The sequence below is a fragment of the Colobus angolensis genome, unplaced genomic scaffold (assembly GCF_000951035.1).
Source record: "Colobus angolensis palliatus isolate OR3802 unplaced genomic scaffold, Cang.pa_1.0 Scaffold2, whole genome shotgun sequence".
Lineage (NCBI taxonomy): Eukaryota > Metazoa > Chordata > Mammalia > Primates > Cercopithecidae > Colobus > Colobus angolensis.
Window position 1 is genome coordinate 19,373,706 of NW_012115154.1, and position 25,142 is coordinate 19,398,847.

General features: G+C 55.6%; 1 protein-coding gene across 1 annotated transcript in view; it reads right to left on the reverse strand.

Annotated features, from left to right (window-relative positions):
* WDR86 (WD repeat domain 86) overlaps positions 1-25,142 on the reverse strand; it is a 31,753-nt gene that overhangs the window by 4,504 nt on the left and 2,107 nt on the right. The window contains exons 2-4 of the mRNA XM_011941590.1: positions 17,466-17,607; positions 13,014-13,434; positions 2,468-2,603 (exon numbers count right to left, since the gene is read on the reverse strand). Of these exons, the coding sequence (XP_011796980.1) occupies positions 2,468-2,603; positions 13,014-13,434; positions 17,466-17,607 (699 nt within the window). The remainder of the gene's footprint in view (positions 1-2,467; positions 2,604-13,013; positions 13,435-17,465; positions 17,608-25,142) is intronic.

Consider the following 25,142-nt stretch of genomic DNA (forward strand, 5'->3'; position numbering starts at 1 on the left):
TCTACCCAGTTTTAAGTGACAAGCTGCTGCTAGTCAGGAAGCCACACTGAGGATGTGGACTAGAAGAACTCACTTGGCCTAGGCTGGGCTCTCTGAAGCCGACCCTGTTGCTAGGACTTGACGCAGACAGTACACCTGGCAGGCGTCCCAGGAAACGCTCACAGGGAAATGGGAGGTGGAGAGGGAGGGAGGAAGTCCTGGGCTGTCAATGAGCAGGTAACTATGGTGAGCAGCTAGGGCGCAAGCCTGCCCGGGACCTTGGGGAGAAGGGGCAGGACCACCTGGGGGTAAGGGTGCTGGGCTACCTACCTATCTGAGGGTGCTCTGTGGGTACTTGTTCCCCAGCCTTCTGTTTTTGTGTTTTTTTTTTTTGTTTTTTTTTTTTGAGACAGGGAGACAGGATCTCACTCTGTTGCCCAGGCTGGAATGCAGTGGTGCGATCATAGCTCACTGTTAACCTTGAACTCCTGGGCTCAAATGATCCTCCCGCTTCAGCCTCCCGAACAGCCGGGACCACAGACATGCACCACTACACCCAGCTAATTTAAAAAAAAAGCGGGGGGCTGGGCGCAGTGGCTCACGCCCATAATCTCAACACTTTGGGAGGCTGAAGCTGGCGGAGCAGATCACAAGATCAGGTTTGAGACCAGCCTGGCCAACACAGTGAAACCCCGTCTCTACTAAAAATACAAAAATTAGCCGGGTGTGGTTGGCACACACCTGTAGTCCCAGTTACTCAGGAGGCTGAGACAGGAGAATCGCTTGAACCTGGGAAGCAGAGGTTGCAGTGAGCCTAGACTGCACCACTGCACTCCAGCCTGGGCGACAGAGCAAGACTCGGTCTCAAAAAAAAAAAAAAAAAGTTTATAGAGACAGGGTCTTGCTATGTTGCTCAGGCTGGTCTCAAACTACTGAGTTCAAGCAATCCTCCCACCTTGGCTTCCCAAAGTGCTGGGATTACAAGCATGAGCCACGGTGCCCAGCCTGTTCCAGCCTTTCTTTAAAAAAACTACAGAGTGAATGGCCCCAGAGGGGAAGTTTCATCTCTGGGTCTCTTTCCAGCCCCTTTCTGCCTTCCCCCTACAAACTTAGAGACAAATGGACATGGCCTGGAAAACCCAGTGTGGCTGCTGAGCTCCCCGTCGGTGGGAAGAGGATCAAAAACAAAGTCTGGTCATCCCATAGCCTTGCTGGCCAAGACCAAGAACCGAGATGGGCAACAGTGGGCTGCAGGCTCCGCTTTCCCTGCAGGCTCCATGCCCTAGCTGCACAGGGAGATGTTCTAGGCGGCCACCAGCCAGAGCCTTTGAAAGTAGAACCTTCCTCGTGTTCAATTAGAGGACCCAGACTTGGGAGTAGAGCCGTAACCACACTTCCAAGCTTGGACACATGAACAAACGAAAAATAATTTTTCCGTGTCAGACACCTGGATCCTGAGGGCATGTCAGGATCTATTTTCAGATATCTACATTCTATCTTCCTCCAACACCTTTGCTGTGAGGTCAACTTGAATATTCCACTGTCAGAGGCAGAGGCAAATGGCCCGGCTGTGTGACAATTTGAGACCTGTAGGACAGACAGCTCATTGCCTGTCCAACAAGCCATTTTGCCCTTCTTTCTTTCCAAAATAACCCTGATTCCATCTTGGCATCGAATTCCTCAAATAAAAGACTTTATGATTCACTATCTCTTGCAGACAGAACGGTGACAGAGAGGTATGCGGAAGCCCTTGGATGAAGCTTCCAGGAAAGATCTTAAAGGGACCAACTCAGCTAGAAGACGCATCCTTTCGCCCTTCCATCCTCTCTAGAAGACGCGTCCTTTCCGTCCTTCCATCCTCTCTCCCTTCCTGCCTAAAACATGACACGATGGCAGACACTGTAGCAGCTATCTTGAATCATGAGGCTTCTTTAAAGATAGAAGGTCTGTGCTAAGGATGACGAAGCAGAGTGACAGAAGAAAGTTGGGTGCCTGATGACTTTGTGGAGCCACTCATTCCAGCCTAGACCATCAGCCTCTGAAATTCTTCTACCTGAGAGAAAATAAACCACTACCCCATTGGAACCACAGCTACCTGGATTTTCTCTTCCCTGCATACAAATCCTAAGGCCAAGTGAGGCCAAACCCATGTGGTCCTCGAGGCTGGCTGGATTAAGGGGTAGCCACTGTCTCACTTGGAGAATTAAGATGTACCTTTTGGGATGTGCTTTTGACCTGAGACCCTCCCAGCAGTCCAGTCTCCCAGGCTGTCCTGGAGAAAGGTAGGGAGGAACCACCAAACCCTTATTTGGACCTTCTTTGCAAAACAGCTGCAGGCATGGGTGTGTGGAGAAGGAACGAGCACTGCCATTGGACACTGATGATTGGCAGCCGAGGCGCAATGAGGGAAAATCGCACAGGAAGTAAAGAAGCAGGGAGGAGAAGCCAGGTTGGGGTGGCGCGGGTCGTGCCGGGCCAAGTCACTTACAGGTGCCTGCGTGGTACTTGAGGGCGCTCACGTTGCGTCTGTGGGCCGTGAACGTGCGCACACACTCCCCTGTGTCTGCCAGCCAGCACTTGACGGTCCTGTCCGCACTGCCAGAGTACACGAGTCGGTTCACCAGCTGCGAAGAGGAGCAGGGAGGGTTGGCAGCTGGGGCAGCTCTGAAGCACCCCAGATTTCTCCCTCTATAAGGGGGGAAGGGGTGTGTGCAGGTCTCAGTGGTGAAACCGTGGGTGAGCCTGGAATGGCCCCGCCACAGGCCCCACCAGACTGCCGGGTTCAGCACCCAAAAGCAGGCGGCTCCTCCTGCCCCATGGGGCAGCCAGTGCTCCGACAGGGCTGGCCGCTCAGCCCCACGCTGCCCTGAGCCAGTCCCTGGCTCTCTGCCCCTCAGCTGCTTCCCCTCAGGATTAGGATGTGGACAGCCCCTTCCTCGAGGGGGTGTGTGGGGTACAGGCACTTAACTGCTTGCTCTTGCTGGTGGAGGAAAGGGCTTCCAGAGAAGGGCTTTCACATGCTTCAGACGGACAGACAGGACAGAGAAAGCCCTGAGCAAGGGTGCGAGGTAGACTTCTGCCAGGACTGGAGCTGACAGCTGGGGGCTGTCACGGGGTCACTGCTCCCCCTACTCATGGGGCTCACAGTGAGAAGAGGGCCCAGGAGACAGGTTCACCCCAGCTGTCTGATGCTGCTGTCTCGCAGGAAGCATGGAAAGGGCCCAGGAGACAAGGGAAGAGGCCCTCGCCAAGATGGACAGGAGTAGCTGCCCCAGGAAGTGCAGAAACTATTAAAATAATTCTGTAAATTCCCCTCGACTAACCACCACCCAGCCAAGAGCATTCCCAGCCAGCACCTGGTCAGCAGAGTCACAGACGAGAAGGCAAGGGCGGAGAGGCTGGCTCCACAGCTGCAGTGACCTGGCGCGATGGCACAGGAGACAGGCGCAGGCTTCAAGACCCAGAGAGGCCACCTGCCACCACTGCTGGGGCCCAGGAACCAGGAGTCAGAAGCTGGTCAGGCACGCAGTGCGCTTCTCTTGTGATCAGCAGGCAGTGGGCCCACCGGCAGGCAGGCAGTCCACGCTGGCCACTAGCATCCCAAATACGTCCCTCCTAACTTTCCCCTCACAACCACGCTCTGGGTCACTTTCCGCTGTTGGTTCCCCGTATTATCTCCCTGTTCAAATCGCGGAGGAAAGGGCTTCCACGACCCAGGCCACAGCCCAGGTCAAGGGTGTTAACTGGCCTTGGGCCAATCACTGTGGCCAGAGAGGGCAGTGGAACCACAAGGAGCACAACGCGGACTCTGGGAAGCAGGGGCTGTGGGTGCTTCCTGCGGACAGTCGCCTGCCCTCTCTCAGGCCCTGTGCTGAAGCCCTGCTGGGGTTATGGTGGGCCCCAGCCTAGGCAGCCTCCCTAACTGGATGGTCCCTTCCCCAAGGACAGGGATGTGTGTGACTGCCCACCTGCCCATGTCAGCTTTGGCAAGGTTCCAGAACATTCCTGCACATTCCTGCACTCAGACCTCATCCGTCTGTACCACCCAGGAGCACAGTTCATGCCAGTGATGTGGGCACCAGCAGGAAGGACAAATGGACCTTCTTGAGCCTGCCGGGCACACAGCCAGCTGCTCAGTCTTCGACAGCCCCTCCGCTTCCTGAGAAAGACCACCCCTCCCGCCTGGTGCCCGGAGGCCCTGCAGGGCCCGGCTTCCCCGGCCCTACCTTCTGGTTTCCACTCTACACACCTGTGTCCACACTGCTGCCCCAGGACACCTGGGCACATGCCTTCCTCCCAGGTTTCCTACAAGTCCTCCTTGCCCAGAAAGCCCTTGTACCGTGATCCTCCCTTTTCCTTCACCGGCAAGTGGAAGCCCGGGACCCCTCTTCGCACCACCCCCGGCGCACCGTGTCTGCATCCTGGAGGCCAGGCTGACCACCGCCAGCGCAGCATTTCCTGGCCATCTCCCCACCACATGGCCAGCTCCAGGGCCAGCCAGGCTCCCTGTCCTTGAGTCCCAGTCAGTCACAGAGCCTCTCAGACTCTAATAAGAGGAGTGGGCAAGGGTGGAACATTTGAGGCAGAGACCCCCAAGGACAGGAGAGCTTCGCAGCCCCACACCTCTGTGCTGCTCAGCCCCTGCACCAGGGAGGCTCGCTGGGTGTCCAGGGCGGGAGAGGACAAAGGGAAGCCCCTCATGCTCTCTGGCGGCCGGCCCTCACCACACAGGGCCTGTGAGCACTGGGTTCAGCCCTCCCAGGAGCACCCTGCCGAGCACGAGCCAGAGCCACACAGGCCGAGGGGGCGCTCCCAGCCCCAGGGTCTTCAGCCTGGGGAGGCCTTGCTGTTCCCACTAGCTGATTTCCTAACAGGACAGGGAGAGCGAGGTGGCCCAGGGAGGCCTGAGCCAATGGGGAAGGCAGGATGACACTGAGGGCTCCTCGCAGCCACGGTGGCTCTGAGGAGTTTCCCGGCAATGAGATCCAACCAAGAGGAAGCAGGAGAGGGCGCCAGCCCGGGGCTCCGCTGCTGAGGACACAGATGCGGGCCTCCAGCTCCCCGGGCTCCAAGGGAGCCCAGCAGGTGTGGGAGGAGGCCGCACAGGGCCTGGCAGGCTCCAGAGCAGCAGACCTCCGAGATCCTCCTCCCAAGCAAGAGTGTCAGGGGATGCGCCACCCGCCTGGTGACAGCCCTGCACACGCTGTGGTGCTCACAGATGCACAGTCTTGGGTTCAAATCCTGCCTCCACCCCTCAGCGGCTATGAGACGTGGCCAAATTACTCATCTTCTCCAAGCTTCCACTGTCTCATGTGCAACATGAGAAACAAGGACCTCCCGCTAAGGAGGCCACAAGGGTTGATGCACTGCTGTGAATGCGCACACAGCCCAGGGTCTGCACACGGTAACCCCTGACCATCCCTAAAATGCAGGTGCAGTCTCTGCCCGCCTGCTCCTCGGGGTTGGGTGAGGCTCATGAACTGGCACCACAGGGCTTTTGCAGCCAGAGACTGCCCCACAACATCCTTGCTATGGTCCCCACCGGGTCCCCACCGCCTCAGGCTCCAGGAAGGATCTGGGAGGACTTTCTTTTCTCTGGCTGGATCTGAAATGCTTCGTTTCTTTAAAATCACAATGTTGCTATCTGCTTTCAAAAGTGGGTGCCTAGGTGTCTGTTTTAGTTACCTTTTACAATTTACATTTGAAATGTTTTATAACTAAAATGTTTAAAACATCCCTGTAAAACCAGGAAGGGACAGGGCAGACGCTCTATCTCTCCTCCTTTACAAGGACCCCTGGTCAAGCCCAGAACCTGGGTGATCCCTCAAAGAGCAGGGGAGAGGGCCGCCCTGCAGCGCAGGGGCTACCACAGACAAGGTGCCTCCTGGCTTTTGACCTTGGGTTTGTCACTTAGAAGCAGGTCCCTCACACCACCTCTAGCCCAACCAGAGGAGGCCTGTGTGCTCCTGGCTCTGTCCCTACCTGCTTCTGGGACCCCTGAGTTCAGTGGGCTCAACCCTGCATGCAATCCTGTAAAGAGCGAGGGGGGCAGAGGCCCCTCTGGGCATGGTGGTTTCTCGGGACCTCACCTCTGCTCTTGGCCAACTTGGAGTGGGCCGCAGGCTCCAGGGAAGCAGGGAGGATGCTTTGCGGCCACCTGGTCCCCAGGCTGACAGTAGGAGGCGGGGTATATGAAGCTACGGTCTGAGTGTCGGTACCCCCCAAATTCATGCTGGAACTTAACCCCCGCTGTGACAGCATTAGGAAGTAAAGTGGTCATGAGGGCCCGCCTCATAAATGGGATGAGTTCCCTTTTATAAAAGGGCTGGAGGGAGCTTGTCTGTCCCTTCATCCAAGATGAAGGATGTGGCAAGAGCAGCAGCCACCATAGAATGTGCAGGCACCTTGACCTTGGATTTCCCAGCCTCTGGAACAGTGAGAAATACATTTCTATTACTTATAAATTATCCAGTCAAAGGTGTTCTGCACTTTTTTGTTTGTTTGTTTGTTTTGTTTTGTTTTGGAGATGAGGTTTCTGCGTATTGCCTAGGCTGGTCTTGGAACTCAGGTCTCAAGTGATCCACCCACCTCAGCCTCCCAAAGTGCCGGGATAACAGGCGTGAGCCACCGTGCCCGGCCCTCCAGTCTAAGGTATTTTGTTACAGGAGCAGCAATGAACCAAGACTCTGTGAAACTGCACAGTCTCCTCTTTTCCTCCCCAGCCTCTGGAAAGGCTATCCGTGTGTTTATCTCCACAAACCAAAGAAGCCTGACCTGTGTGGTGTGGGTGGTGTAGACACCACAGCTCAGTCAAACGCACCATCACCGGGCGGCTCACTCAGGTCCCAGCAGACGCCCCACACTTGGCCCACCAGGAAACCTCGGCCACTCTCTCCCTTGCCTCTTGACTTGCAAGCACACATGCTTCTTCAGCAAAACGATTTCAGAGGTGACACACTGGGGCTTGCAAAGCCACTGTGGGGGCCCAGGACTCTCAAGGGCACCTGGAAGGAATTTGCCCCCTCCTCCCTGCATGGGGCAGGGGGCACCCACCAGGCCTGTACGCACAGGAGACGGACACCTGGAGGTGAGCGTGAGGCCGCTCTCATTTGGAGGTAGGGGAAGGAGATAAGGTGTCATAGACCACGGGTCAGTGACCCTGACTGCACGCCGAGAGCAGAGAAAAGCAACAAGCAGGTCTGTGCTTCACTCTCAGATGGCAACGGTGCCACCTGCTTCACAGGGTTTCTGGGCTGTGGTGAAGGAGCCACACAGCCCTGTGTGCAGGTGCCACGTTCCTGAGAGCAGTTTGTGGATGGGGGTGCCGGTGAGCCACGCTGGCTGCATGCACAATCTCCAGCCCAGCAGAGCACTGAGGCAGAGTGAGGGCCCCAGGCAGGCCACGGGGCAGGAGCCCCAAAAGGATCGAAATGCAAGAGCGTGTGGGGTGTGATGGCCAGCCCTGGTGCCACGAACCAAGGGACAGTCAGAGCTGGGGGAGACGGAGCACTCGCAGGGCCAGGCTGTGGAGCAGGGGAGGAGCTGGAGGGGAGGAGATGAAAAGTCCCCGGTTTGGCCCTCAACGATGGAGCTCTCCCAGTGAAACAGACCAAAGCCGGAGCTCGCTGCACACCCCCCACATCAGGACCCCATCTGGCCGCCCCAGGGGCAGCCATTGTGTGTCCTCACTTGGCAGATTGTGAAAAGGGAGCCCCCCCACCACAGTCAGGGGGCCTCGGGAAGTTGCACAGCGTCCTGAGGCTGCGGGCAGAAGGGATGGTACGGTGCCCACCTCTCGTCCCTTTCCCTCTACACGCACCGTAAGAGTCATTTCACTTTGGCAGTTCCTCAAAAAGCTAAGCAGAGAATTACCAAGTCATCTGCAGTCCCACTGGCAGGCACATGCCTGAGAACTGAAGGGAGGATGCACCCGGATCCCGTCCACCTGTTCACAACAGGTAAAAGGTGAAAGCAACCCGTGTGTCTATCAGCAGGTTACAGATAAGCCAAACGTAGTATCCACACACCAGGGAATATTTATCAGCCACAGAAAAAGGAGGGAATCCCACCATACGCCACAATACAGATGAACCCTGAAGATCTTACGCTCATGAAATAAGCCAGACAGGAAAGGACAGATCCTGCAAGACTCGACTCATGTGAGGACCCAGAGTCATCAAATTCAGAGACACAAAGCAGAAGGGCAGGTGCCCCAGGGCATGGAGGGAAAGTGGGGGAGTCAGTGTTTAATGGGGAACAGAGTTCTGATTTGGGCTGATGGAAAAGCCTGGAAATCATGGTATGATGCTTTCACAACACTGTGAACGTGCCTCACGCCACTGAGTAAACACTGAAAATGGTTTAAAGGGAGGCCCCAGCTGATCCTGTGGGTCCCCATCTTGTGCTTCCTGGACCCGAGAGGGCCAATCAGGCCCTCTGGAAAGGCAGATCATGAGCCACACTTCCAGCCCATCTGACGAAGGCTGTGGCGGTGATGGCCCTCTGTCAGAGAAGCCACAGAGGGCAGGAGGGAGAGCTGACGAGGCCACCCGTGGGGGCGGGGACCGGCGAGGGCTAGGGGACGCCAGACCCAGAAGTCCTGCTTCCCAGATGTGCTCAGGAGGCCGGCCTCCTGCCCTGGCTCCCTGCCCCTGAATCTCTGTGTTTAGGACAGTGTGAGCAATGTCCCATTGCCCTAATCAAACCTAGCTTGTAAGACAGCAGCCTTCTAACCCCTGCAAAACTCCAATGTTCTGAGTGGTGTCAGGTGAAAGAAATCATATACAAGGGAAGAGAAAGGCAAGATGGTCCTTTCTGTGGGCCTCATGGTCCCCCACACGCAGCTGGGTGAGCTGGGAGCCCGAGCGAGGCTGAGGGGCCGACTGGATTCTGCCTCTCTGAGCACCGGGTCTGGGGCCTGACAGTCCTTTTCAAGAGGCAGATCTGGAGGCGTGGGAAAAGGCGCCTTCCCCACCCTGTGATGGGGAGAAAGAGGGAATCTTAAACGTGGGCAGTTACAACACACTCGGATGCACCAAAATGTCACCCAACAGATTTCTTAAGGGTTAAGAAGGTGCTGAACAATTAGGGAGACGGTGGGAACAAACTGAAAGAAACGCTCGTCTACCTAGAATCTAGAACTCAAAGCACAGGGACGCCCCTCCTCCTCGGCCCCTCCCACGCGCCGTGAGGCTGACACCTTATCCCACCGTCCTGGGCAATGGGGGCCCTTCTTCTGCCTCAGCCACCAGGCCTTCCCCAGTGAAGCGAGCTGTCACTGAAGAGTTACCTTAGTGACCACCTGAGCAGCGACCCAACCACCAGACGTTTGGCTGCCTTCAGTGCCAGCTGCTCTTTTTGCAAAGGCATGTGCTGCCTTCCTTCTGCCAGCCCCTTCAGATGCTCAGGGCAGGGCAAGGAGCGGCCCAGCTGAGACGCAACAGCCAGGCTGGAGCCAGCTATGTGCTCCCCAAGAGTGGACGTCCTGGACCCCAGCTCTGACCGGGGGCCCCAACCTATGCTGCAGCCTGATGCTCCCCTGTACCCAGGCCTGGGCCATGTCCCTTCTCCTGCCTGCACACCCCCATCCAGCCGGCCAGCAAGGCCCTCTCTCCATGTGCCCCCGCACCCCAAGCCTCTCATACACCTTGACCCCCACCCAGCCGCCACTGACTCCTCATCAGGGAACAGGAACCTCCCTTCCTGAAGGGGACTTAGGGTTTGTTTTACAGGGGTAAAGCCCCAGAGTCCCCGACCGTGACAGCATCCCTGTGTGGAGAACATGTAACCCCTGAAGCCCCCACCCAGGGAGTGGGCCTTGCCCATGCCTCCTGCAGCTTCTGACCCCTGTGGAGCGCCGCCCATTCACTCGCTCATCCCGTGGGCCTGGCTCCCAGGTGGGGAGGCCAAATCTAACAGAGGAGGCAAACTCCACCCCTGCCACTACCAGAAGTTGAGACACTGGGGCCTCCGGCCGCCCAGGGACCTCCCAGGCCTGTCACAGGCTGTGCACCCTGCACTCTGTGGGGCTACTGTGGGGCTGCTACCCAGGCGCCTGCTAGGTCCTTCCTTGCCTTCTTGTCTTCCTTCTGTCTGTACAAGACCCAATGGTCCTGAGAGGCTCACCTCCACCTCCCAGAACCTTCTGCCCAGGGCATTCCTAGGGGGTCTCCTCATGGCAGTCCTGCCCGCCTCCAGAGCTCCCCATTCCTCAGTCCTGGCTCCCTGCACCCCACCCTTCTGCTAGGACTGAGCCCCACTGGCCACCTGGGCCAGGCTGTCCCTGTCTGTTCCCATGGGCATCTTCTGTCCCCACTCCTCTTCCCATTCAAATTGCTTTGTGGGGCTGCCTAAGTTTCAAAGGGAAAGAAAAGAAAGGCAGAGGCCACAGCCAGAGCCACAGCCCCTCAGGGGCTCTCTCTTCACACCCGTCGACATGTGCCTGCGTGGCATGTTTGTGGGCATGCATGTAAGTGCGTGGCTTGTGTCTGTGCAGTGTGTTCACACATGTGTGCATGTGTGCCTGTGGGGTGTGCGTTCACACGCATATCATGCACGTGCATGTGGGTGTGTGCACACAGGTGTGTGGGGTGGGAGCTGGCCCCCCTGCACTCTCTCCTTTTGCCTTCCTGACTCTCTGCCAGGACACCCTATGCTCCCACTCTCCGGGAAGAACAGCACTGAGACCGGACGGAACACCCCGGGGAGCGAACCTGGGGAATCCCGCCACCCCTGGGGTGGGGGCAGCTGTCACCTGGGAGGACAGTGCTGCTTTCCTCCCCGGCCGGTCCAGCACCTGCCTCCACCTGGCCAGCGGCCTCTCTATGCCTGGGCTCGTTCCTCTCTTTCATTGGCGACATGAGGGCGAGTCACCAGCTCCATCTGGGACAGGCCTCCCAGCGAACTCCCGGCCCCTTCCCCTCCCAACCCCTGAGCCAGCAAGCTCAGAGCACAGACATGAGCCAGGTGGGGAGGCCTCAGCCTCACTCCACACCGCCCGCCATGGAACTGCCTGCCAGGAAAGAGGCCTCAGATGCCCCCAGCTCTTTACGAGTCTCGGGCCACTAGTGCCGACTCTCACGGGAATGCTGGGAGACCGGGAGAGCTGTTATCCGCACCATCATCTGACAAGTAAGGACACGGAGGGAGGCTGGGGAGCGTGAAGAGTGGTGGAGTGTGCTCCCCAAGACACGCCCCTTCAGCACAAGGATGATGTCGAGTTAAACGAACGTGAAAAACAGATGCCAGCCGCACACGCTGGCCTTGCCTTCCTTCCTGAAAACAGGAGATCAAGACACACAAACATTCTTATCACCAGAGGTGGAGCCGAGGCCAAGGGAAGCCGGTGCAGACAGACCCCGTGAGCTGGGCCTGTACCGCTGTGCGCCTTCCCCACAACGAGCTGCCCTCCCAAGCCCCTCATCTCGCGGCATTTGCTGATTTCCTTCTCTTTGTCCACCCGTCCCAATGTCCTCAGGTGGGAGCTGAGTTAGAGACGTGGGGTTTCCATGCCCCACCCAGCATCTCAGGGACCTGGGTGACCCTCCCTCCACGCGAAAGTGAGCCCTTCCCTGCTCCCCTGGTCTTGGAGCCCCGGGGCCGCCCTTACCCCCAGAACCCCAAATGGGGTCCCTGGCCTGGCTCTCCTGTGGGGTTGAGCATAGCAGCGCCAGCTCAGGGCTGCCCCAACTCCAGCCCTGTTGCCCGGAGTCTGTCCCTCACATCTTCCGCGGCTTCACTGAGCACCAGGTGCTGGCAGCAATGCACCCGCACCGCTTGCCTCAGGGCTCGGGCCCGCCCTGGAGCAGGGCAGAGGCTGGCCAAGACCGAGCCAGGAACATCTAGACCCCAGTGTGGGGGATCACACCCAACAGGTCCTCCGGCCAGGCACACCGTTAGGTCCTTCACAACAACAGCAGCAAGGATGGCTGCGGTCACGGTGGCTGAGGGCCGCCTGGCAGCCCTGTCCATGTGTCTTCCATTGATTCACCAAATCCCCACAAGCCCGCGGATGGGGCAACTTCACACCATAATCCCTTATCCAAAACCTCGGGACCATGCGTTTCGGGATTTTTTGGCTTACAGACACACTCCTGCATCTGCAGTAAAGGTGTGAGGACCCTCAGGCACTGGGATGACGGAAGCGCACACACAGTCACGCGTCTCTTCAGGCCAGACTCTGCCACCAAGAGTTTTCGTGTCAAGCTGAAGAAAAAATTTTTCAGTTTTTGGAACTTTTTGGATTTAGGAATTAAGAAGGGGTGTAATCCTCCTTGTACATGTGAGGAAACTGAGGCCCACAGAGGCTGGGTGGCTTGTCCAGGGGAGGCAACGGAGATGGGGCAGCAACCCCACATCCCACAAGGCCACACCATCACAGCGCTGCGTGTTTCCTCTATCCTGGTTGTCGGCTTATAGCATGACAGGCCACTTCCCAGTCCCCAGGCCAGGAGGACGGAGCCCAGGAGGCTGCCAGTGTTCAGCCTGACAGCACAAAGACAAACCAGGACAACAGTCAACACCTGCTCCAGGCACCCTGCAGGCAGGATCTGCCCCAGCCCCGGCCCAGCATGCAGATCCAGAAGCTGAGTGTTATGCGTTACGTCGTGCCCACCCCAGATTCACATGTTGCAGCCCTACCCGGCCCCTGTACCTATGAATGTGGCCTTGTGGAAAGAGGGTCTTTAAAGAGGCAGTTGAGTTAAAATGAGTTCATAGGGGGCCCTAATCCAGTATGACTGGTGTCCTTCTAAGAAGATATTAGGACACACACACACACACACACACACACACACATATGGACAGGGAGAAAGCAGCGCTTACAGGTTAAGGAGAGGCCTCACCAGAAACCAGTCCTGTGGACCCTGTATCTTGGACTCCCAGCCCCAGGCCCGCGAGGCCTCTGTGGCGCTTGCCAGGCCCCCATGTGCAGCGCTTTGTTATGCAGCCCAATCATGGACACCTAGGGCAGGGCAGCAGTGCAGGGAGTGACCTGAGCTCCCCTGGAAGCTGGGTGGGGACCAGGACAGTCTCACCTCCAGACAGATGACGGAGCCCTGGTGCTCCCGGAACACCCGCAGCTGCTCCCCACTCAGGATGTCCCAGGCACGGATGGTGGCGTCGGTGCTACCTGTGAAGGCCGTGTGGCCAGGTATGTCCAGCACCAGGCACAGCACTGCGCCCGTGTGGCCCCGCAGTGTCTGGTGGCAGCAGCCGCTGGCCACCTGCCACACCTTGGCTGTGCCGTCCGTGCTGCCGGTCACCAGGAGCCCCCCGGCCACGGCCTCCTCCACGCAGGGAGCGCTGGGGAGGTCCCACGGGGCAGAGTAGGCTAGAGGCAGCACGCAGTTTCTGTGGCCCCGGAACTCCCGGGACATCTGCCCCTTGTCCAGGCTCCAGACCCGAGCTGTCCGGTCGTAGGAGCTGCTGAAGAGCTGGTTGTTGGCAACCAGGATCCTGGGGACAAGAGGGAAGGGGTCAGGGATCAGAAGGCACGGGTTCCAGAATCCACACAGCCTCCCAACGGGCCACGCTCAGCACTGCAGCTAAAATAACCTCTCCCTGTGTCTGCCCAGCTTGCCACACTCACCTTCCAAAGTCCAGCTCAAATTGCTCCCACCTCCAGGAAGCCACCCTGATTCCCCTCATGCCCACCCTTCCCTGCCTGCCCCTAGGCAGGTACCTGTAGCAGGGACCAAGCTTATATACTCTCCTGGGATCCCTCCGACATCCCCACAGCAGCTCTCCAGGAGCAGCGGGAAGGGGGAAGCGGGAGGAGGTAGGGGAGCACAGCCCTCCCAGCTTGCCCAGCGTTGAAAAGCTTCTGAGGATGCAGGGTTTTCAGCCTAAGACTGAGAAAGTCCAGGGCAGAGTGGGACATGCTGGTCACCCTGGGAACAGGGCCGGCTCAAGGGGCTGGGCCAGGGCACTTCAGATGAGGGCCCTGAGAGGCTGGAGAGCACTGGGAACTCCCATAGTGCACCAGGGGTGCTTGTGGGAGGCACAGCCAGGAATCATGCCGCAGCCAGTGGGGGCCTCTGCTGCCAGCTCTCATGGCAATCCCCATGCAGACTGAGGTCACAGCCTCAACAGGGTTCCAGCCACAGGGCTGGGAACTGGGGGTTGGGTAGCCAAGAGAGTCCGTCTGTGATACCCTAACTTGTATTAATCCTAACTGACTCTCTCTTAGCTGAGAAAGCTGGACAGATGGACTCCATTTGGCTCCTTCATTTGCAAGACATTAAGGGTTCCTTACGGACCCTTCCTCAAGGACTTAACTTGTGTAAGCTGACTCCCAGCACATCAAAGAATGCAATTAACTGATAATTGCTGTGCAATTAACTGATGCTGTGGCAAGCTACATCCGCAGTTCCCAGGAATTCGCCAGATCGATAGTACCTAAAGCCCCCGCCTTTGTGTCCGGTTGATAGCGCCCAAAGCCCAACCTTGTGATGGATTTAAAGCCCCTGCACCTGGAATTGTTTGCTTCCTGTAACCATTTGTCTTTTTAACTTTTTTGCCTGTTTTACTTCTGGAAGATTGCTACAGTTAGACTCCCCCGCTCCCCTTTCTAAACCAAAGTATAAAAGAAAATCTAGCCCCTTCTTTGGGGCCGAGAGAGTTCTGAGTGCTAGCTGTCTCTCGGTCGCCGGCTAATAAAGGACTCCTGAATTCGTCTCAAAGTGTGGCATTTCTCTCTAACTCGCTCGGTTACAACATGTCCATGCAGTGCAACTGACCAACCATGGGAGACCAAGGCCCCCACACAGTATTGACGACTCTTATTTCCATTTTGATGAAAACCAAGAGCTCCCCAGAAAAACACACATTTGTAGTAGCTGCACATTCAGTGCAGAGCTTTGCACAGAACCTCAGGGGGTCTGCACACACACCCTTGGTAAGAAGCCCTGCACCCCAGAAGAGGAGACCGCCAAGGGATGCAGCCATGGCTGCGCTGGAGCAAGATGCATCCCTGCCAGGGTGGGACCCTCCTAAATCAGGACCTCGGCCAGACCTGCTGCTCCTCCCACCCTCCCGAGAAGGGCTTGCCGGCCAGCCTGGTGTGGACAGGAGACCCACTCAGGGGACAAGCCTGCTGCCTCCCGCCTCCGCAGGATCCCGACAGCATTCCTCACTTCCCACAAGCAGCTCAACAACAACACAGGCTGCACTCAAATGCCAACTACCCCTTTCCAGCTGGCTTCTTCCCTAAGACCCAGATAGGATGATTTTCAAGAAATTTTTTTGTTTTGTTTTGTTTTTGAGATGCAGTCTCACTCTGTTGCCAAGGCTGGAGTGCAGTGACGGGACCTCGGCTCACCGCAACCTCCACCTCCCAGGTTCAAGTGATTCTCCTGCTTCAGCCTCCCGAATGGCTGGGATTACATGTATTTTTAAAGGAAATGATGCCTTGATGCTGCTGAGGCAAAGTGCGGGAGGAAGAGGGTGTAGTGGGAGGAAGAGGCTGTAGTGGGAGGAAGGGAACAGCGGGAGGCCTTGGGGCATGGAGGGGGTGGCTGAGTCCTGCCTGGTGTGAGAAGGCAGGGACACCAGGCCACTGAACCATCAGTGGCCCCAAAGCTCACAGGCCTGACCTGGCTCTGAAAACATGGGAGGAAGTGAGTTCCTCAGGGATCTCACTGATTTATGAGGACAGTTACTTAATCATGCAAATATCTACACAGAGCTGTGGGTTTAGAGCCGTGACTGATCCAAAATAGTGTGTGTATTTGTATGTGTTGTGAGCACATGTGTACATGCGTGCATGTGTATAGGTATATGTGTGTGCGTGTGTACATGTGCATGTGTGCTGTGTGTGATATGCCTGCATGTACTTTGTGTGTATATGTGTATGTTTTGTTGCTTGTGTAAGTTGTGTCTATGTGTGTGCATGTGTGTGTGCATATGTGTAAGTTGTGTGTATGGATGTATATGTATGTTGTGTGCATGTTGTATGTGCATGTGTGTAATTTGTGTATGAGTGTATATGTATGTTGTGTATGTGTGCACGTGTGTATGTGTAAGTCGTGTGTATGGTGTATATGTATGTTGTGTATGCATGTGTATGTGTGTAAGTTGTGTGTATGGTGTATATGTATGTTGTGTATGCACGTGTGTGTGTGTCAGTCGCGCGTGCACATACAAGAGTAAACCTGGCCGAGCATGATTTCTACCTTAAATGGTCCAGTTTTGCTTTTGAGAAGCGTCGGACAGTTGTGGGTTTGGCAGCTGAGGGCCCACTGGTCACTGCGGGCAGGCCTTCTCCCTGCTGAGCCCATCGTAGCCTCTGCCTGACTCACAGGAGGGTGCTCCCCAGCCCCATTCTCTTCTTCCTTGGCAAACTTCTTTCTCAGGGAAGTCAGAGTGCTGGGAAGAGGCCAGTGGAGCCGTGAGCCCTGAGTTCTCTAGCCCCTTCTTTACCACCTTGTGGGCTGCCTAGGCAGGTCTCAGGGCCTCACCTCCTTCAGTTGAGGAAGGCTGGGGCCAGTCGGGCACCCTACCTGATGTCTGCATACCCCTCATTCACTCTAAGAAGTCCCCACATCCCTTCAGCCTCGTCCTCAGGGCGTCACCCAGCTCCCTGCCCGCCGACTATCGATTATTGGTTCTGGCTGCAGCCACCTGGGACTCCAGCAAGCTGGGCTGACGACTCTCACTGCCTTTCCTGTCCCCCCTATGCTGGTCCACTGAGTAGGGGCTCCCGTCAGAGCTCAACCAGCAGCATCCCTCTGGCGGGGTTCATCCTGTCTGGTCTGCGCCCCCAGCCCCACCTTCAGGACCCCCCCCCCAGTGCCAGCCTGCGCCATCCTGTCTTTACTTGGGTCAGCTTCCAGGCAGCGCCCCTCCTCCAGTGCAGCTTCCAGGCCCAAGGGGCACCAGGAGGTTTCCCTCAGGAGTCCGAGGCGACCACCACAAGTGACTCCAACAGTGTCCAACTGATCTGATCAGCAAAGGAATTTCCATTGCTCAGCTCAGACCCAAATTCATTGAGAAAGGAACAATTCCAACCTTCTTGAGAAGGAGGGGCTGGGATATTTTCCACAGCCACAAAGAAAGGAGAGGCTTAAAAATACCCTCAACTCCATCTTCGGAACAATCCCCCACGCTCCTCCTCCTGCAAACCTTTGTCCACCATCGGGTCTCAATTAAACCATTTCCTACGGAATCTGTCCCCATCCGTACGAGCTGCAGGCTCTGGTGCCTTTCCCTGCATCCAGCGGGGAGCAGCTGTGCCCCCAAGGGGAAAGCATCAGGCTCAGTTCAGGGGATGGGCATTGCCTCCCTGCCCCACATGCAGCCGTGGGCACTGAGCTTGCTACCTGTCCTGGGTCCACGTCACTGGGTACCACTGACCACCTCCCAGCTGTTCACGTTTTTACTTCCCCAGAGAGCTGAGGGCCCTCATGTGCAGGGGCCCATATCTCTGACCCCTCAGCCCCACCAGGGGCCCATGGTGAGACTCGGCCCAAGCCCCCAGCCAGGCTGACCTGTTCACAATGGACGTGTGTCCTCGGTACACCTGCAGACACTGCCCAGTCAGCACGTCCCACCTCCTGATGGTGCAGTCGGCGCTGCATGTGAAGGCGGCCTCATCCTCCAGCTGGCAGAAGGTCACATAGCTTTCGTGTCCTGCAGATGAGGGACAGGAGAGATACTGAGCATACTGGGGATGAGCATACTAGGGATGCCAGCTGCCGCTTTTCTTCTGGGAACAATGTTTGAAAAGGGAAGAAAGCAGGATGTAGAGAGTGCTTGAGATAAGCTGGAGTCAATTAGCATTTGTTTTGTTTTGTTTTTTTGAGAGAGTCTCACTCTGACACAGGCTGGAGTACAGTGGTGCGATCTGGACTCACTGCAACCTCTGCCTCGCGGGTTCAAGTGATTCTCCTGCCTCAGCCTCCTGAGTAGCTGGGATTACAGGTGCACGCTGCTACACCAGGCTAATTATTTGTATTTTTAGTAGAGATGGGTTTTCGCCATGTTGACCAGGCTGGTCTCGAACTCCTGACCTCAAGTGATCCTCCTGCCTCGGCCTCCCAAAGTGCTGGGATTACAGGTGTGAGCCACCGTGCCCAGCCCTCAACTCATCCTTTCTAAAGAATGACTTCAGTCTGAGTGATTCTCAGGAAGCATGGGGTACCAGTGAGGCAGGACAGATAGTCACGGAAGTAACCATGTCCTCAGGACGCAGCAACCATGGCGACTGCGCCGTCAACACAGTAAGCCCCAGTCAACATGGCGAAAACCCATCTCTACTAAAAATACAAATAATTAGCCCGGTGTAGCAGCGTGCACCTGTAATCCCAGCTACTCAGGAGTTCATTCAAGCAAAATTGTCTCCAGCAGGGACATTCCCCTGTAGAGAGCACGTGCACTTTGATTTTTACCTGTCCTCAGAGTGACACTTTGCTCATCACAATAGTAAAAAGCACACCCCTGCATGGAGATGTAAGATGCCAGTGAGACATGTGACGTATGAACAGGGATGCACAGCCACTGGGCATGTGCACACAGAACATGCTTCCCAGCAACCCCCTTCCCCACCTGCTCACGAATAATCAGGTAAGACTCCGAAAAAGGGATCCTCCCTCTAGCCGGTCTCTGCTGTCTCATCCTCACGGGCAGCCCACACTGGTTCCCCTCTCGGGGCATCCTGTCTATTCTGCACCTAACTTTCAGGGTATTCTTCCTCCTGTGCAATACATTGCTCTATGCTGCATCTCCTTTGCTGTGTGTGTCTCTTGTTTCAATTCTTTTAAACTAAGAAGACAAGAACTGAAGTTTCACAGCAGCCATCAGCAGCAGGAGCAATCCATGGGTACTCGCCTGCACCTTAAACCCTGTTTCCTCAGCTTCCACTTTTGCCTTCCTCCCTCATCTCCTTCCCTCCTCATTCTTTTTTTTTTTTTTTTTTTTTTGAGACGGAGTCTCGCTCTGTCGCCCAGGCTGCAGTGCAGTGGCGCGATCTCGGCTCACTGCAAGCTCCGCCTCCCGGGTTCATGCCATTCTCCCGCCTCAGCCTCTGAGTAGCTGGGACTACAGGCGTCCGCCACCATGCCTGGCTAATTTTTTGTATTGCTAGTAGAGACGGGGTTTCACCGTGTTAGCCAGGATGGTCTCGATCTCCTGACCTCGTGATCCGCCCGCCTCAGCCTCCCAAAGTGCTGGGATTACAGGCTTGAGCCACCGTGCCCGGCCCCTCCTCATTCTTTATCATCTTCTTTTAGTCTTTTTCAAACTTTTCAGCTTTTGCATTCCCCATTTCCTCACCTGGGAGGGGGACAGTGCCTGCCTCACGGGACGTAGCGCAGACTGAGGACAGACGCAGCCGCAGAGGGAATGGCGCACGTTCACTATTTTTCTTACACTGGGGAGAGATACTGTGGCAGGCAGAATGACGGCCCCAAGACACCAGGTCCTAATCCCTGGAACCTGTCAATGTGACCTTACTTGGAAAGGGGTCTTTGTGGATGTGACGAGGTTAAGGACCTTGACTGAGATTTTCCTAGATTATCCAGGTGGGCCCTGAGTACAACCACAGTGCCTGAGCACTGGGGACCAGGAAGAGGGTGACTCGGTGTCTGTAGGGAGAACAGCGGCTGGGAGAGCAGGCATGCAGGGCTGGCTCCATGGGGCACCTCCAGTCCAGAGTCTGAGTGCTTAGCAGATGGCTGATGAGGCCAGAATGGAGGTCCAAGAGTAAAGGGCCGTGCCACACTGTCTGGGGTCCCAGCAGCTAAGCTATCCCATCGGCTGGCTGGGACTCTATCTCATGGGTGCAGTTAGATAGCTTGACTATTGCCCTGGCTGCCAGATCAATGTTCATGCCTCAGGCATTGCTTAGCAGCCCTGGGGGCCCTCAGGGTCTCTGATGCTAGGAGGGCCTTCCCTTCAGGTAAAGATGGTGTGTACACAGTTGTCCCCCAATACCCACCAAGGATTAATTCCAGGATCCCCTGCAGATACCAAACTCCACAACGCTCAGGTCCCTGCGGCGTGGCATTTGCCCATAACCTATGCAATCCTCCCGCATACTTTAATTCATCTCTAGGTTACTTACGACAACCACTGCAATGCCTACACATCACTTCACTCGTGTGGATTCAACGTAGTACTCAGTGAGCAGCGAAGCCAAATTTTGCTTTTTGGAGCCTTGTGGAATTTTTTTTTCTTCCTGGATGTTTTTCATCTGTGGTTGGATGAACCCACAGGTGCAGAACGTGTTGGACAGGAAGGCCCAACTGGATTTGAGGAACTCAGAGACCAGGAAGTCAAATCAAAAGACTGTTAGAACTAAGAGCCATTTTACAGATGAGACAACGGACGAATTCAGACATCCACACATTTGGGGGAATGTACTGATTCCACTAAGAATGTTGATAGAATTGTAAAATTTCATTTAGACAGCTGGTACTGGGTAGACAGGGATTTAGAATTTCCTGGGTAGTTTCAAGCCAATTCACATCCACCCCTTCCCCCGACCCCCCGAGTTTAAGTTCAGTTACTCTTGGAAAAACGCAACTTCCTGAGTTCTAAGAAACATAATTTAACAAAAAAAAGTTCTCCCGTCTCCCTGGAGGGCATATACCAGGCTGCTAAGAAAACAATGCATGGATTAAGTCAACATTTGAAGAAACTGCAGATTCTGTTTCCTTTAAAATACATGTTGGCTTAAACATTGAGGGCAATGTGTTTGCCAAAACACAGGCTAGATTTTTGCCCACCCCAGAGGGTTTATAAAATATTCTAAGATTGTCAATAAACTTTCCCTGGGAACAGATCCGTCCCACCCTTCCTGCTGCCACCAGGAGGGCTCAGCAGAGAGATCCAGGCTGGAGACACCCAGGATGGAAAGGTGGTCAAGGTGTGCTGTGGGCATTCAGGTGCCGGGCACCTGCCTAAGGATCCTGTGGGGCCGATGCCAAGCCCAGCTGCTCCCGCCCCATCTCAGTCACAGGAAGGTGAAGCGCAGGAGTGAGTCGTATGTTAAGCCAAGAAAAGCACTTAAAAGCCAACGGCAGCTAGTGAGCTGTGGCATCTATACCTGCTGGAACTAAAGCCTGAAGCCAGAGATGCTGAAGACCTGAAATGAGGGATCACTTTATGACGTGTGTGAGGAATAAAGGATATATATGCAGATGATGGCAAATTGATAAGAATGTAAATACATACAAAGATTGAAGAAAACAGGCAGTGATGAAGGTTAAAAAAACCCTCCATTTCTGAACCGGGCCAGGCTGCCCTGATGCCCTCTGCCCTCTGCCCTGTGGCAGAGCCTGGCACTGAGCCAGCAGAGGCCCACAGCGGTCAGGGTTCTGCTGTGGATAGGCTCTTCCCCTGGGTTTCCAAGCAGTCACCCCCATCTGCACACACACCCGAGTGAGTCACGGGTCAGAGCCGGGCCAACAGAGCATGTCCCCAACCCCAATCCCCATGTTCCACAGAATACTAACCAGGCCTCCACTGACCCAGGCCTGCGGGATCACCCTAGCAGGGAGGAGGCGGAACCAGGCCTGCCACCCCTGGAGCTGAGGCCCTCACCCCGACGAGGCACCCACCCCAACCCCGCGGACCCCAGGACAGAAGAGGGAAGGCATTGGGGAGGGCGGGTTCCTCATACCTCCAGGGGCTGCAGGGATTGTGCAGAATAAGCAAAAAAGCCAAACTAAAAATAAATATTTCTGAAGGGATGAAGAATGCAGATAAGATGCAGTTATTATGTTCAAAGAACACGCTGAGGCCGATAGTTTTCTGCCAACGTAGCGCCTGCACACCCTGAGGACTCACTGGAAGTTGCAAGTCAAACTGCTCCCTCCCTCACCGCCCCATGCAGGAAAAGCAGCTCAGAGCTTTGGGCCCGGTGGTGGCAGGTCTCTGCTGGCGGTGGGCTGCAGTGGGCCTGTTGCCCCAGACTTGCACGGAAGCTGTGTCTCCCTTCCGTGTCCCAGCTTTAGACAACGGACTGGACAGCTGCCCTGGTGGCCACACGGGGCAGGGATGGCACTGCTGACCTGGCTTACTCCAGCCCTTGTAGCACAACGGTTATTTTCACTTGGGAAAGCCCCGCTGAGCCTGCTGTCCAGGACTGAGCCTTCCTCTGCTCCCCAGCCCCCCCCTTTTCCACCCTGCCCCCACCAACTACATGAACTCCACAGTGGGCTCACCCTTATCTAAGACTCCCACTGGGTTAGATCAAAGGGAACCCACCGTGGATTCAGACAAGTGGGAGCTGCAGGTGGAGACTCTAGGTCAGGATATGTGCCCCTCCCCCAGCTCCGACCTGCAGGGCTCCCTCAGACTGGCTGTGGCCATCCAACCTGGAAGGAAGTCCTCTCAGCTGTTTCTAGGATGCAGTGGCTGCATCCCGGACTCAGGCCCAGAAGAGGTGGCAGCCTTGCTGGTCCGAGCCACAGTCACTGTGGTTCTTTTATGCTCCACCTGCATTTTGCAGAGTGTCCCTTTATTAAACTCTCCTGGTAGAACCCAGTTTTGAGGGTGCCGGGACCCGGAGGCAGGTGACATCTGGGCCCAGAAGCACCAACAGTGTGGCTGAAGTGGACACTGAAGTGGCCACCAGAGACTTGTAGCAAATCTGCAAGGCCCCACTTTGAACCAAGACCTATGCAACTTGGCTTTCTGGACTTCCCCGGTGGGAGCGGTCACTTGCCCCCAAGCCGTGTGAGGCTGCTGTAGCTCTTGTTACTGGTGTGCTCCAGGCCTCCTTCAGCCCAGTCTTCTCCGCCACTGCTCTCCTGCCAGGTTTCACAGGGAATCTCCTATGCCACAGGCTCCCAGCAAATGGGAATGTGTGGTTGTACCCAGGAAATGAAACACAATCCCCATTCCCTCATGTTAGAAGCCGAGGAAGCGAGTGGGACAGCCACAGTGGGCTGCCACGTTCAGGCTGAGTCCCCTACTCCACTGGAACAGGATAGGATAGGCACCACCATTTTGGAAAATGTCACTCATCTCACCAAACCAGTAAAGTGCCCCCAAGTAAGGAGACACCCAATGAATAAACCTGAAAAAGAGGGGGTCAGGGATAAGCACATGGCAAGTAATTCTTCTCTTTGCAGAGTAATTGCAATGAAGCCTTTTTCACTGTGAGCCAGCCCCTGACTGCCCCTGCTGCCACAAACACAGCCAGAGGTCTCCAGAGGAAAGACCTCTAGAGAGGTCTTAGGAGTCGCCAGCCCCAGCTGCTCTGCCCAAGAAATCCAGGACTGGCCAACCACAGGCTCCTGTGGGCCCGAGCTGTGCAAGGACCAGGAAGGAACTGGAGTGGAAAGAGATCTGGATTTAGAGTGAGGATGCTGCTAGGGATGGGGCCACCACAGACCAGCCGTGTGGTCCGGACACAACTTCCCCCGCAGCAGCATCTGGGGTAAGAGAAGCGTCATGCAGTCTTCAGAAGCCCTCTCTGCCACGGACCAGCTGCGGCACCCTGGACAAGTCCTGCAACTGCACCGCGCCTCCAGGGATGTTGGCGACAGCACCCACCCCATTGTCGGTGGTATCTAGAAAACAACGGGAATGCCACGTGTGCTGCTAACGAATCTGCACCTTCCACTCTCCTCTGTAAACTGGTGTCAATCCCACCCGCCTCAGAGTCGTGAGGATTACCATTACACAGTAACAAAGCACAGAGGTGTGTATTTATAAAATATAGGGCACTAAACAAATGTTAAGACGTTTTAATATTTCACTGATACAAAAAAAAAAATCCTGCGGGAGAAAGGAACTGGCAAGACCTTGCTTTCCTTGGGGGTCCACACAAAAGGACTGTCACACACTCGCGATGACTCTTACAAGTTGAGTGTATCAGCAGAATCTCAGGATAAAGAAAGATGACCTCTGTCCCCGTCCTTGAAAATTCCTGAAATGCCAACCCATATAATAGCAAAAATAATCTAGCAAAATGAGCTGCAGTTCTTTCATGCCAGTTTCCTGCTTGAGTGGGGACAGCCCTGCCCTCAATTAGGGCAGAAGGTCGGGCACCCTCCCTGGAAAGTGAGTGTAAGTACCTCAAGGGGACAAGCAGCCGTGAGGGTCACCAAAGTGGGTGTGAAGGCAGGAAGCGCAGGTGCCAGGCACAGAGCTGGGCAGGAGGGTAGGCCCTGGAGGCTTGGTGTGGCTCCAGAGCTGCCATGGGGGCAAAGCCAAGGACCCACCAGGCCACAGGCAGTCTGGCAAAGCCTGGAGTCCCACTGGGGAGAAAACCCACCTAATGAGCTGGCCTCCCACAATCCATTATCCCCAGCCCAGGGGCTCCCAGGGCCAGCTGTGCATAAGAACCACCCAAAAGCTTGTTAGAAATGCCAATTCTAGGCTGGGCGCAGTGGCTCACACCTGTAATCTCAGCACTTTGGACGGCCAAGGCTGGTGGATCACCTGAGGTCAGGAGTTCAAGACCAGCCTGGCCAGCACGATGAAGCCCCATGTCTAATAAAAATACAAAAAAATTAGCCAGGCATGGTGGCGAGCACCTGTAATCCCAGCTACTCAGGAGGCTAAGGCAGGAGAAAGGCAGGAGAATCACTTGAACCCAGGAGGCGGAGGTTGCAGTGTACCAAGATCATGCCACTGCACTCCAGCCTGGGCAACAAGAGTGAAACTCCACCTCAAACAACAACAACAAGAAATGCCAATTCTACAGCTCTATTCACAGAGGACTGCATCACTGGATCCCAGGCCTGGGGATCTGCATTTCGGAAACACCACCCACCCCTCTACCCCCAATACAGTCTTATGTTTGGGAGCAATACCAACTGGACTTAACATTTCTAAAAGACCTCACATTTTCCATTCCTGGTTGAATGCCTGTAAGTGTGTGGCTGTTTGGGGGCGATGTGTGTTAGTTTGTGGCCACCTCTCCATTATCCACACCAACTCCCAAGTAACCGGTAATCCAAAAGTCATCCCTGTTGGGTTTGAAATATCTACCCTATTTCTTTTTTTTTTTTTCTTTTTTTGTTTTTGAGACAGAGTCTGGCTCTGTCACCCAGGCTGGAGTGCAGTGGCACTATCTCAGCTCACTGTAACCTCTGCCTCCTGGGTTCAAATGATTCTGCTGCCTCAGTCTCTCGAGTAGCTGGAATACAGGCGCCCGCCACCACGCCCGGCTAATTTTTTGTATTTTTATTAGACACAGGGTTTCATCGTGT